Below are 15,785 nucleotides of genomic sequence, written 5' to 3'. Positions count from 1 at the left end.
ACTTGCCTTCCGTCAAGCCTGCTTGTCTTTTGTTCTTTTATTCATTCATTCAGCACACATTTATTAACTGTCTATGGACCAGACAATATTCCAGGCACCAAAGATGCAAAGTTGAAAAAGAGACTGGCCTCAAGGAGATTTTTGCTTAGTATATTTCCTTCTGCATTACTCATTTCCTTAATGGCATTGGAATCTGCCTGGACACAGGCCTCTTTGTGATAGGCCACTCTTCATTTACCACATCCTGTCTGTTTGCTGCACTTCATTGATACTTTTTTTTTTTTTTTTTTTTTTGAGACTGAGTCTCACTCTGTTGCCCAGGCTGGAGTGCAGTGGTGTGATCTTGGCTCACTGCAAGCTCCGACTCCCGAGTTCACGCCATTCTCCTGCCGCAGCCTCCCGAGTAGCTGGGACTACAGGCACCCACCACCACGCCCGGCTAATTTTTTGTATTTTTAGTAGAAACGGGGTTTCACCATGTTAGCCAGGATGGTCTCGATCTCCTGACCTCATGATCGACCTGCTTCGGCCTCCCAAAGTGCTGGGATTATGGGCGTGAGCTACCGCGTCTGGCCTTTCATTGATTCTTCTATGTCATTCTGAATATTTAAAACTCAGCAAGGCAACTCTACCTTTGAGGGAGCTAGTATGGTCTTTAGAGTAATACTAAGTAGAAAGTGAATTCTGAACCAGCCACTTAGGTCTGTATGCCCCTAGACAGGTGACTAAACCTCACTTTCTCAGCATCCAAAATTGGAATAATGATCACCACCTCACTGGGTGGTTTGGGGAGATTGATGCTATAACTTGCTCTGCCTCTTCTTGTCCTGGTGAGTAGCATGGCCATCTCTTCAGTTGCAGCATTCCAAAACCTGGATACCCTCCTAGAAACTCCCCTTCCCTTATCCTGCCTTCTCACATCTAGTCATTCATCAAGTCTTACCGTTTTTTGTGTGTAAATATCACTCAGTGATATTTATGTTTAATAGCTTTCAGGCCCTCATTTGAAATTACTATTATTTTTTGAGCCAGGGTCTTGCTCTGTCACCCAGGCTGAAAGTACAGTGCCGCAATCAAGGCTCACTGCAGCCTTTAATGTCCGAGCTCAATTGATCCTCCCACCTTAGCCTTCCGACTAGCTGGGACTATAGGCATGCGCCACCACGCCTGGCTAATTTTTCTATTTTTTGTATAGATGGGGTCTTGCTGTGTTGCCCAGCCTGGTCCTGAACTCCACCTACCTCAGCCTTCCTAAATGTTGAGATTACAGGCGTGAGCCACTGCGCCCAGCTTCAAGCCCTTGTTTTTGCCTCTTCAATTGTAATGGTCTTCTAATTATGAGATCTTTCTATTAGAAAGCTCCTACATATGATCTTTCTAAAGCCCATTCAGTTTTTTCTCTTTGATGCTTTAAACACACTCTAATGGTACCTCATAAAGTCCACACTCCATTGCCTGGCAGTTGTTTTCAACATCTTGCTCTGTTTTTTTTTTTGTTGTTTTTTTTTGTAATATTGTCTCCTGTTACTCTTTTCTAACAACCTGTACTCTGACTAGGCTTTCCCATTTGTGTTTCCTAGGTTAACTATGGTGTTCACATCTTTGCACCTTTGCCGCCTTTTTTCTCTGTACTCTGCCTGGCAAACTTCTTGAGCCATGTTTCAAGGGCCAGTTCAAGTCATACGTCCCCTGTGATGCCTTTCCAGATTTGCTTTAATGTGTCCTTTGTCTCTCACTGTGCCATGTACTTATTTTCTGTTAAGGCATCATTGCATTTATTTCACTGCTCGCATTTGCAACCTTCTTAATGAAAGCAGCATCTTTTACTCATTTTTATCATCTCACAACCCATTACAGTACCTAGCATATAGTAAATGCTTCTTTTATATCTGATGGACCAATATGTAAAACTTCCTACAACAGTGATTGGCAGAAAATGAATGTCAGAAGATGCCTTGGTCATTACTCATAATGTTTGTGAAGATATTTAGCACATTGTATTTCCCAGTTTTTGTTAATTTCTCTTGCCAGAATAAAGTATAACTCCTTAGTGAGCTGTTCAAAACCCTTAATGCTCCCATCCATCTTTCTAGGCTCATCTCTTGTCTTTTCTCTTTCTTCACATCATGTTTCCCATCTAACAAGTTTCTGATCTGTATCTCTGGCCTTTCTTTTTTGCTGGGAATTACTGCACTGGATACCCACAGTTACTCATGTTCCTAGTGGAGCCACTAAGCAGAAGTAGGCAGAACCATGCTGTAAAAACCTTGTTTTCTAGTTAGATTGGACTAATTGTGATAACGACCTTGAACTTTCAAGACAAAAATTTTCCCTTTTTCTGTAGCACTTACTTTTCATAATGTACTGTACCACTTACCACATTTTATTTTAGGTGTTGTATGTCTGTTACCTACTTAGCATATAAATCCTTTGAAGCAAATACTGTGTTGTATTTGTCTTTGAAGCTCCAGCACCCAGAATATGAAATGTGTCTTGATTTGAATGAGTGGAGTGATATGGGTTGCTCAGAAGAGGTCAGTATTGTCAAGGATATGGGGATGTTTTGAATAGCCATTTGAGAAGGCTGCTCTTGGTAAGGAGAACAGTGGGAGCAGTGGAAACAGTCACAGCAGCCAGCTGCTCCCATGTGTTGAGTACATCTTATATTTAGGCACTCGACATGTGTTGTTAACATGTTTAATTTTCACAGCAACTTGATGAGGTTGGTGCAGTAATTTTCCATCTTTAACAGATGTAGAAACTGAGGCACAGAATGGTTAAGTGATTTGCACAATGTTGTGCAGCTTGGGACTGTAGAACTTAAGGTGGTTGTCACTGGTGTGCTTTACTGCCTTCCAGTGGAGCTCGAGGATTGGGAACAGTGAGAAGACTGGCCCGGTTACAGCACCATGAGGGCTCAGTGTACTCCAGTCTTCTCAAAAAAGGACTACACTCTAGTGATCTTCCCTCTGACAGAGTCCAAGATTTATGACAATGGTTAAGGATAATACTTCTTAAAACTGTAATGTGTATACATGTCACCTGAGGATCTTGTTAACATGCAGATTCTAATTCTGTAGGTCTAGGATGGGGCCTGAGAGTCTGCATTTCCAACAAGCTCCTAAGGAATAACAGTGCTGCTTCCCCGTGGACTCCATGTTGCGTGGCAAGAGTTTGGAGGGTTCAGTATGAAATATATTTTACATGGGACCATTAGATTCTCATCTAGAAATTGTAAGAGGTTCTGTATCTTTAATTGGATACATAATTATGAAGTTGCATGGTATGGAGATGCTGAGACTCTAGGCACTAATTCTTTATCCTGGGTCTGTATTAGAATCCCCCTAGTAGCTATAAAAACTAATGCTTAGGCTGTACTTGAGATCAATAAGAATATCCAGTGAATAGGTCTTTATATTTAAAAAAAAGTCTTTGGCCAGGCGCAGTGTCTCACGCCTGTAATCCCAACACTTTGGGAGGCCAAGGCGGACAGATCACGAGGTCAGGAGATCGAGACCATCCTGGCTAACACGGTGAAACCCCATCTCTGCTAAAAGTAAAATTAGCCGGGCGTGGTGGCGGGCGCCTGTAGTCCCAGCTACTCGGGAGGCTGAGGCAGGAGAATGGTGTGAACCTGGGAGGCGGAGCTTGCAGTGAGCCAAGATCGCGCCACTGTACTGCAGCCTGGGCGACAGGGCGAGACTGTCTCAAAAAAGAAAAAAGAAAAAGAAAAAAGTCTTCAAGTGATTAGAATGCTCTAATCAAATAGATTTGTTGATTAAAACTCTTTCCAAACTTAGGCTGCTTCCTTGCATGTTACCAAGTTTGATGTCTATTGAAATAAATTTTGCATCATCAAAGTTCCTGTGCATTGAAAGTACCTTAAAATTGCCATAAAGACGTGGCTAGAAATTAAGCAAATCAGGTTTATCATCATTACAGTGATTTCATTAAGGCTTGTATTATTGGCAGTATATTGATCACCTTTCAGGGAATAAGAAAAATACAAATAATGCTTTTCCTTTTTTTCCTCCTGGGGAGGCTGTTCTGAGAATTCTCATTGTACTTTTTTAACCCATTTTCTTTCTCTTTCCAACAGGGATTTTTTGCCAGGTGGTAGGAGAGATTATACAGTCCAAGTTCAGTTGAGGTGAGTTTGAAATTTTCTGTTATCTTAGTTTTATACTTGCTTACTATGTGCATGTAGTTCTGAATTTTAAAACATATAAGAATGTTTGAGCACACTATTTAAGAATACTTTTTTTCTTTTATTAATGCAGACTTTGCCTGGCAGAGACAAGTTGCCCTCAAGAAGATAACTATCCAAATAGTCTATGTATAAAAGTAAATGGGAAGCTATTTCCTTTACCTGTAAGTTGCTTTTTATTCACCAGATTTGCATATAAGTTTAATATAAACACTGACAAGGCCTAGAAACAGTGCAACAGTGACAACTGAATACCAGTGAACAGTTTTAGCATCCAGATTAAATACTATTTTCCACTAGAGTAACCCATGGCTTCTTGGATAAATAATAAATGGCTTATTTCAGGTCTGAAGGAGATGGAAAACATAAGCCTGGAATTTTTTTTTTTTTTTTTTTTAAAGAGACAGGGTCCTACTATGTTCCCCAGGCTTGACTTGAACTTATAGGTTCAAGCAATCCTCCTACCTCAGCCTCCTAAGTAGTGGGGACTACAGTTGTGCACCACTGTACCTGGCTAGAGCCTGGAGCATCTTAACTTAAGAAATCAAGGGTGCTGTGAAACACTCTTGGGATCATATCAAACAGCATAATTGAAGGGGAGGACTTGGGCACTTTCATGTATAGGACAGCATGTGTGGGATGTCTGGATTAGCTGGGCCTGGCCTGTGGATGGCATGGGGAAAAGCAGAGGCTGCTGAGAGTGGCTAACTACAGAGATCAAAAATTCCTAGCTTGGGCTTTGATGATGCATTCACTTGTGGTGCGTGGGTGCAGTGATAGTTGGTTGACAACACATTTAAGCAGTGAGAGAGTATATGGGCTTCAGCACCTAGGATGTATACAATGTAAATGCATGCAGCCTGTCTCTGGCCTAATACATGGCTTTTGACTCTTCAAATCCTGATAGTCAAGTCTTAATAAAATAAAATAATAAATGTAGAACTGGACTATGTATTGGTTTCCATTTTGAATACATTACTAAATTGGTACCATTCTGTAAGAAGGCCAGCAAAGCCATAATCAAAAAAGTAGTACAACATGGCACGTTTGTCAAGCACTACAAAGTTGGAGGTGTATTTACTGTAACTGAATCACTAAGAGAGCAGTGACTCCCTGACTAGGCCCAGTTGTCATTTCACCAGAGCTGACACTCTTTGCAACTATTGAGGAAATGGGGAAGCTGTGTAATATCCCCGCTGAACACGAGACTGGGCTCTGGACTATATATATGAGCAGTACTCATGAGTAGCCAAGCAAGTCAGACAATATGATCTAGGACTCTGGGCTCTCCAGAGCCAAGTGCTAAGAATTGAGCCCCAAAGTGAAGAAATTCCATGACTGAGACTGACCCTGGTCTTGTAGACAGAGGGATCTGACTTCTCTTGGTTGTCAGGAGTCTCATTTGTCACATACACAGCCTGTGGACTTAGAGACCTGAGAAATACTTGTTTTGTGAACTTTTAAAGGGCTTGAGAAACACTGCATCACTGACGTGACTCTTTTTGAAATCCATTGAGACAGTCCTGGGAGTGAAGGGGAATTGCAGAGGCTGAGTAGGTATGGTCAGGGGGATTGCTTACGTGGCCCATACATGTTTCCCCAGGTGGGACATTTAGTTTGTCAGGTTTCCGGCTACTAGCAACAAGATTCTCAGGAGCTATCCTTTTTTTCCACTCCCCTCCCATCCCCACCCGATATAGAGTCTTGCTGTGTCACCCAGGCTGGAGTACAGTGGCATGATCTCGGCTCACTGCAACCTTTGCCTCCTGGGTTCAGGCAGTTCTCCAGCCTCAGCCTTCCGAGTAGCTGGGATTACAGGTGCCTGCCACCACACCTGGCTGATTTTTGTAATTTTAGTAGGGACAGGGTTTCACCATGTGGGCAGGCTGGTCTCGAACTCCTGACCTCGTGATCCACCTGCCTCGGCCTCCTAAAGTGCTGGGATTACAGGCGTGAGCCGCCATGCCGGGTCTGTCTTTTATTTGGCTAGTTTGCACAAAGATCTGAACCAAGGGAATTAGCAGCCCTACTTGGAGCTGAAAGATACCAATGGGTAACTGCATGTATGGCAAAGAAAGCCTGGCAAAACAGATTAAAACACAACCCTGTGCACCTGTCCCATGGCCTTTTCATATCCATTTTTCTTTGCCCTGGATGTGCTAAGATTTCATTTTTTCCTTTTTTTTAATTTAAAAAAAAAAAGGCTCTCAGGTCTCTTGCCCAGGCTGGAGTGCATTAGTGTAGTCTCAGCTCACTCTGCACTCTTAGCCTCCTAGAGGCTCAAGCGATTCTCCCATCTCACTCTCCTTAGTAGCTGGGACTACAGGCATGCACCGCCATAGCTGGCTAATTTTTGTATTTTTTGTAGAGACAGGGCTTTGCCATGTTACCCAGGCTGGTCTTGAACTCCTGGGCTCAAGTGATCCACCTATGTTGGCCTCCCAAGGTGTTGGGATTACAGGTGTGAGCCACTGCGCCTGGCTGCTAAGATTTCTTTGACCTTTGACTCTCATTGCTATTTGCCCCTCCCATTACCTATGATGAAAGATAAGACTGTGGAGGGCTTCTTGGTGTCTGTGGACTCACCTTGAAGGCTTATCCTGTATCATCGTGTGACTGTGCCAGTGATGGGAGCTGCATCTGAAATGTGTGAGGTTGTGCCTAAACTCTGTGGCATTGCTATGGAAAATATGGTGGCTACAGATGTGTAAACATAGAAGTTACCAGAATTTCCAAATGGACCAGTCAGTGTCACATTTTGGGATGATACCTTCCTGTAGGAGGTCTACAGCACCACTGAGGATGGCTTGGAATTTGTTACTCTTCCAGTTCTTTTGAGGGAGAAGAAATTAGTCAGTTGAGTACTTCCTCTGGGGCATTGTTACTTAGTTACTGCTGATTTCTGTCCCAAAGCACCCACTAACCCTTGATTACTTGTATTAGGCTATTTGTGAACATATTGACTACTACATAAAGCACCCTTTGTCTGATGAGTCTGGCATCCCTGGAGCCGGGGGCCTGCAGCAGCTCCATGGGCAGTTGTGAAGGAGGAGAAGAAATAGAGCATTGAGAGAAAGGCAAAGACATATTTTCAAAAATAGAAGGCAATGGGGAGGACTTGCCTGACCCTTATAGGGCCATCCCAAAGAAAATCAAATGCCTGCCTTTCCCAAAGAGTCTTTTTACCCTAGCTCCATAAAGTCCTATAGAACAGCTGACAGAAATTCACATGCGCATCTGATGGAAAACATCTTAAACCACCACTTGATCCAGAGTTGCTATTGATTGGGATAATGAAATATGGAGTCTTTTTTAATGTAAAACAAGATTCTGCAGTTTTTAAGAATTACATGACTATGCTGCAGCCTCAGAAGAAGAAAGCTGCTGTGGCCCTATAGGAGTTATATTGAGCTCTTGCCACCATGGAGAGCCTCAGGGACTTTATTCCAGTTTTAAGAAGCATCAACAAGCCACAAAAGAAGTTTGATAGGTGGTCCTTGCCCATGATCCTGGTGTATTGAACCATGAATCCTGGAGGGAAAAGCTTGACACAGTCATGAATTGCCCATTAGAGCTCTGAATATGGTGGCATTTGTCTGTGTCCTGGAGGAAGTCTTTATGTGTATGATCTTACTGTGATATCCAGTCTTTATGGACCCATGGCAGTTGACCACTATACTTCAGGTACAAAGTAAACATAGGAATGGGAAATGGTATTACTTTGAAAATGGCAACGTGTCCCTAGACTGTTAAGGATCAAATAGTGATGCAAGCAGCATATGTGCTTTTTAACCTACATCAAGATGCTGAGTTTTACAAAACACCTTTATGCATTCATTTTCCAGGTTCCCTTGGTGCAAGGAAGACAGCAGCTCATAGTAGGGCTTGTGGGATGGTGACATGCAGTGTGGACAGACAAGAACCTGCTGCAGAGACCATCTCCCATCTTTGACTCCAGGGGCTGCCAGTGTACAGACTGACAGCCAGATGAGAACATTCCATGTTTTTAATGGGCAGAAGAAAGAAAAAGGCCCTCTTTGTTTAGGGAGTTATTTTAAGAAGCTGGATTATTTTTCTTCTAAACAATTTGTGAGAAATATCTATAAATCTTGTGTAGCTCTAAGGTTGAAGAAAGGAAGAAGGGTTGACAAAAATATTTCTTTGCAAGATCCCAAAGAGTAGAGAGGATATGTGCTGTAATTCAGCTGGCAGCAATCTCCAAGTAGTTCCTTTGGTGCAGCCAGAGACTTATCAGTACTGGCCCCCTTCTCCTTATAAATTATATTTCTGAGCTCATGGATTTATGTTCCCTGATGTTGTGTGTTAGTTACCCTAATGGCCTGTCTCATAGTAAATCAGGACTGACATAAACTCAATGTTTCTTCTTTTAAAACACATACTTGTGTGCACACTCACCCCAATTTGAAGAGGCCCCTCCTTACCTGAGAAGGGATAATTTTGATGTCTGAAAGAATAATGATTATAGTAGACTCAAAATTATCAAACATGTAAGTGTGTTTATAATAATTATACTAAAATAAGCCACTGGAGGTTGCACTAACCCACTGCTGCTCTGAAGATTGATGAAGGAAGAGAATCATTTATTTCAAGGTGACCAGCTGTTAATGTGGTCAAGCTCTTTATGGAAACATTTCGGCTAATACAATCAAAAGGGTAATAGAATTAGAAAATCATTATTCCACAATTGATAATCATATAATGGGTCTAGGTAGCTATCATCAATGTATGCCAAAGCTTGACGGGGAACTTTATGGTGGAGGGATCAGGCTGACATCCCCTGAATTCCTGATCAGTCTTGACACCACTGAAAACAGGGCAAACAACCTTCTGTGCCTTATGATGTAGCACCATATGAAGTATGCAACATTTTCTGTGAAGTTTTTTGTTTCTAAAATTTTTACCCCAATTTTAATCAAGCTTATACAACTAATGACTGGTTTTAAAAACATATGGGAGGTAGAGAAACAAACCTCATACTTCGAGGAAGCAATATACCTAATCTAGAATGCGAAGTCATTCTTCAGGTCAAAAGTCCTGGTTTCTCCAATAGAACAACAGCATTGGGGAAAAAGTGTGTGTGTTTGTGTTTGGAGATGGCAGGGGTTATGTTTATAGAATAAAGGAGACTTCAGAGACCTAACTAAGTGTGGTGTGGGGCTCTAGTTTTGAATTCTGATTCAAGCTGTAAAAGGACATCTATACTAAACTACATCTGGAGAAAATAGAAAATATATCTGAGATTTGCTTTAAAATAATCTAGAGTGGGAGTTGGGTAGAGTAGGTAAAGATTGTTCATGGGTAAGTACATTACTGAACTGATAGATATATACGTATTATACTTTTTTCTCTATTTTTATATATGTTTAAAATTTTCAACAATAAAAGGATAACAGGAAAAGAAATTTTGAGGCACCTGGGAAATCTGAATCAAAAGACAAGGTGTTAGGTGATTTTTTTAAATTGTGGTTATTTTTGTGGGGTTGTAATGGTGTGGGTTTTTAAAGTCTTATTAGAGATGCATGTTAAATGTCTGGGTTAAATGGCATGTCTAGAATTTGAGTTTAAATACTCAAGGGCAAAAAGAAATGTGTATTTTTGTGGTGTGTGTGTTTTAGGGCAGATTGGCTTTGGGGCCAAAAGCATTTGAAACAAGAATGGCAACATGTTGATAATTATTGAACCTGGTTGGTGGGTCCCTGCTATTTGTTCGTTTCTTGTGTGTGTTTGAAATTTCCATAATTTAAAGTTAAAAAGTAAATCTGTGTTAGAAGTATTCAAGTAGTAGTGGTAATTAGAAAATCTGGAGGAAAATGTTAAAGTACAATAATTGTGGACAACTTCTGTCACAGTTGCAAGTAGGGTAGGGTGTCATCAGAGCATGAAACATTAAAAATTCTTTGAGTGTGTCACAGAACTACCACAGAGTCTTCCGCTGGTGCTGTCCAGCGGTCTTTGCTTAGAAAGCTTGCATATTTGCCCCACTGGTTCCCTGTCACATGAACTTGACTTTATTTTTGCTTTAAATGTGGAAAATTGTTAGAAATATGTGTGAAGGCGAAACTTTATATTTTATAAAATTCCAACTATTAATATATTATCAATAACCAGGAAATTGATGGTTGAGTAGGGGTAGTGCTGATGGTTACAGGTAGAATACAAGTTATCAGATAACTCAGAATTATCAGTAAAGTCACACTACTCAAATGGGATACAGAATAGATTGAAAACACTTTATGCTGAGTGAGACTAACATGATTCTGAGTTTGCTGACACTTCATTCTTACATGTTACTCTCCCTGCTTCTGTTGCCCTTTTCTACTGTGTCAGACAGTGTTATGTCTTAAATTCTAATTTCCAGAGTGCCCGTTTTAGTTCATGAGTTATTTCTATCCTTCTGACAGGCCCTGTAACATTATTTTTATTTGGTTAACCTACCAGTGGACGTACCAGCAGACAGAATTATATTCTAGGCCCAAAACAGGCAAAACAAAAGTTTCGTTCAAAATTACCTAGATACTGGTGTTGATACTCCTTGTGCTTGATGCTCATTGAATCAGCTCCTTGAGTCTTTATAAGAGGACTTTTCTTAGGAGTTGTTTTTTTTTTTTTCTGAGCAACTTTTTTTTTTTTCACTTGAGCAACTTAAGATGGGCATAACCTTCCTACTCTCTCTCTCTCTCTCTCTCTCTCTCACACACACACACACACACACACCGTCTCTCTCTTTCATTTCCATATTATAATGCAAGTTATTTAAGTTCTTCTCTTTATCTTTTACTCCCCTGCTCAAATGTTTTTAATGATTTTCAAAATTTTGTTGCAAGTTATAGATTACACATTATCACGTGGACTACCATTTAATAATTACTGTCCTGCCTCTTATGAGACAGTGAAGGGTGTTCCCAAGTTGTGGTAGACAGGGTGTGTTCCTCTTTGCGTGTGATACTACCAGTACTAGTTTTCATTGGTCCTAAGGTACATATTTTAGCATTGCCGAAATCCAGAAGTGACTTAAAATTGCTGGTGACCAGGTGTCAGCTGTGACATATTATCATTGGCTGCACCTGTACAACTTTGATGTTATTGCCATGGCGTGACTGGTTAGCTGTATTCCCTGGCTTTTCAGTTAATAAATAATTTAAGGACATTTTGAGAAAGAAGCAGGAATCCTGGCTGTTGTCTGAAAACTTTTCATTGATGGATTCTCATAAGATCCAGATTGTATCCCCATTAACACATCCAGTTAATGGTGTCAGTGACTTGCAGAGAAATCTGAGACATTAGTGGAATGAAATACAGTTTTAAAAGATACTTTTCTCTCTAAAATTCCTGCTTGCACATAGGAGAGTGTCATGTGGAAAAATGTATGCATTAATGACTGAGTGAAAAGTGATTCAGAAGATTCTTCTGTACAAAAGGGAATATGTTAATTCATTTTGCTTCCATTTCTTTGCCATATATACATAGTATTTTCTCTTTCTCAATAGTACATAATTAAATTACATCACTGACATCCTGGCATCAGTGAAATATGGTATCTATTTTTCAATATGTAGATTTTTTGCAGCTAAGACATTTTAATTTTCTAAAAAATATATTATTCTGGCTCTAAAAAATCAGAGTGAAGTCTTGTGGTAATTGGGAATTGGATATACTGTGAATCAGAAATGAGTATACTTGCTATTTAAAACAAACGGTTGGCCGGGCGCTGTGGCTCACGCCTGTAATCCCAGCACTTTGGAAGGCCGAGACAGGCTGATCACGAGGTCAGGAGATCGAGACCATCCTGGCTAACATGGTGAGACCCTGTCTCTACCAAAAATACAGAAAAATTAGCCGGGGGTTGTGGCGGGCGCCTGTAGTCCCAGTTACTGAGGAGGCTGAGACAGGAGACTGGCATGAACCCGAGAGGCGGAGCTTGCAGTGAGCCGAGTTCGCACCACTGTACTCCAGCCTGGGCGACAGAGCCAAACTCCGTCTCAAAAAAAAAAAAAAAAATGGTTGATGACTACATAAAAGTAGATTAAAGCATAAATAGCAGTATTGTGATAGCCATCAGGCTCATTTAATGACAATTGAAATGTTGATTATCCTTATTTGTTAACTTGACCTGGTTTAAAAGATTACCATTTCTGTTCCACCCAGAGAAAAGGCAGTGGAAAATATTTTTAGCACTCAGCAGATTTTAAAAATGAAATTCATTAGTTTGTTCTTTTTTCCCCTCAATTCCCAGTTTGCTTTCTTTCTTTCCCACCCCCAATATATGCATGTATTTTGAATGGGGACTGCTAAGGATGAATCATTATAAAAAGTTGTGACTTTATCTGTAAAGCTTGGTGTCCTATAAAAAAGGAAAACGATTCATAGCCAGTGTGGCAAGATGTCAGCATCTTTAATTTTAATGATGGAACATGGATTTTTTTCCTACCTTTCTGGACTTGTGAAATATTTTGTAACTTTTTTTCAAAGGTTATTTTCCTATTTTGGGTTGATAATGATAATAAGGGCTATATGATTTTTACGCTAAAATAAAAATAGTGTAACTGAAATTGGGCAGGATCCTGTATCTATCTTGGAGAAAATGTTTAATCTTCCTGCAGATAATTTGAAACAATTTTTCTTTCTTACGGTTATAGGGCTATGCACCACCGCCTAAAAATGGGATTGAACAGAAGCGCCCCGGACGCCCCTTGAATATTACATCTTTAGTTAGGTTATCTTCAGCTGTGCCAAACCAAATTTCCATTTCTTGGGCATCAGAAATTGGGAAGGTAAAAGCTCTCTGTTTTGGGTAGCAGGACAGTGACCCCACTGAGGGTTGACTTACTGTGTTTTTTCTTAAGCTGTTGGCTTCAGCTCTTTTTGTTTTGATTGTAATCTCTAAAAAGCAGTAATTTTCAGTTCAGAGGTGGCAGTGTGGAGATTCTTAAAGTTAAAAACTTTGAGCTTTCCTGAATATCATCTCTTTATTTTCCTGGAAAGGAAATATGCATATTTATATTTCTTAAGGTAATGATTTAACCACAATTGTATGTATGTTTGTGTTTAGTATTTTAATAAACTAGAAGCTTTGGATGATAAATATTTATGAAGAGGAACAAAGAAAGTTTTACCAGTTTGGGGGAGAAATGGTTAAATATCCACATGTTGTGATTAGAAATAATCTGTTCTAGCCTTTCTATAAACAACTGATATTTCAGATAACCTGTAAGCATTTGTATAAAAATATTTACTTAGAATTATATTTTCTCTATACCTTCAAGTTGATGAACTTGACTTCCTGCTGATTTTTGGTCTTATAATAAATTGTCAATTTTGAGATACCGGTTAATACAACAAGGAATTTACATTTTAGAATTACTTGTTTATATAACTGAAATAATGAATGGAAAGGAGATTTCAGTTAATTTCTGACCATCAGCTTCAGTGTTAATATTAGATGAAGCATCAATTTCAGTGTTCTTATTACATGTTCCTAAACAGAATAATATTCCTGTTTTATGGATGGAGAAATTGAGGCATTATTTATAGCAGGAATTTTTTGTTTTACCACCAAGGTAATTGCAGAGCTGGGAGTAACTTTACAGACATTGGAATAAATGATTGTAGACATTGAAAACTTTTGCCATGTAATGGGGATAATACTCTTCCTTATAATTAAAATGATTAATTGACCTAAAATTTACACCATAAGTTGGGTATTTAGATATTTAAAAGAACATTAAAAAATATTTAAAATACTTGGTTTGACAGCTATTAAAAGTATTATGTTTATTGTAGAATCAATTGAATGAATATATTTAATAAAATGGGAAGATAGGTTGTTTTTTTTTTTAACATTTATGTGAAATTATATTTTGTCTGTTCATAGCTCTATAAATAGCTAATGAAGGTTCCTTTGTGCCAGATCTAACAGGTATGGGATTGGACGCTGTTGTTTTCTGGCTTGACTTTTTAATTTTTATCATTTCTTAATGTGTCTTACATGCTATAGTAGCTGCTGCTTGTCAGTAAAATACCCATTTGGGGTACAGGAGTTAATTTATCAAAGCTTTCTTCAGAAGAAAGCTGATACCTGGTTCATTTGCGTGATTTACTCAAAGGCCATGTAGTAGCAGGTAGTCTCTTCTGCCAGAATTAGAACTTTGGAACTCTGGATTTGCAGTGTTAATTCAGACCACTGGCCTTTGGAATTTGTTTCTGCAGTGGAATTCCTCTTTTAAGTGAAAATATGAGAGCCCCATTACATAAAGTCGATAAAAGCAGAATGATTTTGGTTAGCAAGATTCTGGTTAGTCATAGGAGGGTACATTTTCAGGGTGGCCCCTAAGGTACCAGTTTTGCTGAATAAGAACCATAGTTTGGAAACCATTGATCTAACCTATGTTCCCATACCAGCGAATGTTTTAAAGTGATAAATGATCAGGAAATACCTTTAAAATGATTGAGCTTTTATTTTCACTGAAGTAGCTTGGTGAATTTTGTCCCCTTCGCAGTCATTGACCATTCCATGGAAGTTGTTTTGAATGTTATTTTTAGAAACCAGAGTTTCTTAAATAAGTATTTCATGTAAACAAAGAGAATATTATCTCTCATCTTTAATGCAGGTTTTTTTTTTTCGTTTGTAGAATTACTCTATGTCTGTATATCTTGTACGGCAGCTTACATCAGCCATGTTATTACAGAGATTAAAAATGAAAGGTATTAGAAACCCTGATCATTCCAGAGCACTAAGTAAGTAATGTTTATAAGACCAAGCATTAAAAAAAAAAAAAAAAAAGATTGAGCATATGAGATGCTTTAATGCTTTAAATATTGCTCACATCAATATGTTAATATATATTTGTTAGCTTGTGTATATACTAATTTATATACGTTACTGGTGAGTAAAATTGTAGACACATTACCACATAGTAGTTTTTAATTATCAAAGGAAGTATAAATATTTTTATCTTTTCTGTTTACAAATTTAATAATTGTTGGAAACAATAGTGCATAATAAAAACTGTGATGAATGTGTGTTGGAAAAGCTTTGAAGCTCAGGATACTGCTGCATTCCAGCTTCCTCTCCTAATTGTTGTTTTGTTCTTAAGTCTTAGACAGCTTTCTATTTTGAAAGTCTTGCTTACCAGCAGTTTTACTTTTAAAAAGAAATTTTAAGAATTTAAACAAAGAAATTTGCATGTTCATAATTCTTTAACTTATATTGGGAGTGTGATTGTGTTGTCAATACATTAATATTTAACATTTTGTTTTAAGATGCTATATATTTTATAATTCCATTTCTTTGTCCCCTTAATTTTTTTAAATTTTATTTTTTTTCTCTTCTTTTTAAAGTTAAAGAAAAACTTACTGCAGATCCTGATAGTGAAATTGCTACAACTAGCCTTCGGGTATCCTTGATGTGCCCTGTAAGTAAAGCAACAAAACGTTCTGGGGAATTTGACTTTTTATAAATGATTAACTTTCCCATAAAAGTAAGTGTGGGAATGAATGATATATTATGAAGAATTCTGAACTTTTGTCTTTTCCCATTAAGGAATCTTCATGATTAAGT

The 15,785-nt window shown here is 38.8% G+C and overlaps 1 protein-coding gene across 11 annotated transcripts in view; it reads left to right on the top strand.

Annotated features, from left to right (window-relative positions):
* The window catches only part of PIAS2 (protein inhibitor of activated STAT 2), a 109,158-nt gene that overhangs the window by 58,553 nt on the left and 34,820 nt on the right, over window positions 1-15,785 (top strand). For all 11 annotated transcript variants that reach the window (XM_054460905.2, XM_054460912.2, XM_054460906.2 and 8 more), the window contains 5 exons: window positions 4,100-4,150; window positions 4,281-4,371; window positions 12,865-12,999; window positions 14,857-14,962; window positions 15,566-15,639. In XM_054460905.2, the coding sequence (XP_054316880.1) occupies window positions 4,100-4,150; window positions 4,281-4,371; window positions 12,865-12,999; window positions 14,857-14,962; window positions 15,566-15,639 (457 nt within the window). The remainder of the gene's footprint in view (window positions 1-4,099; window positions 4,151-4,280; window positions 4,372-12,864; window positions 13,000-14,856; window positions 14,963-15,565; window positions 15,640-15,785) is intronic.

Source organism: Pongo pygmaeus, chromosome 17 (assembly GCF_028885625.2).
Source record: "Pongo pygmaeus isolate AG05252 chromosome 17, NHGRI_mPonPyg2-v2.0_pri, whole genome shotgun sequence".
Taxonomy (NCBI): domain Eukaryota; kingdom Metazoa; phylum Chordata; class Mammalia; order Primates; family Hominidae; genus Pongo; species Pongo pygmaeus.
The sequence above is the reverse complement of the archived record's forward strand: the minus strand, read 5'-3'. Positions and strand labels throughout refer to the sequence as shown.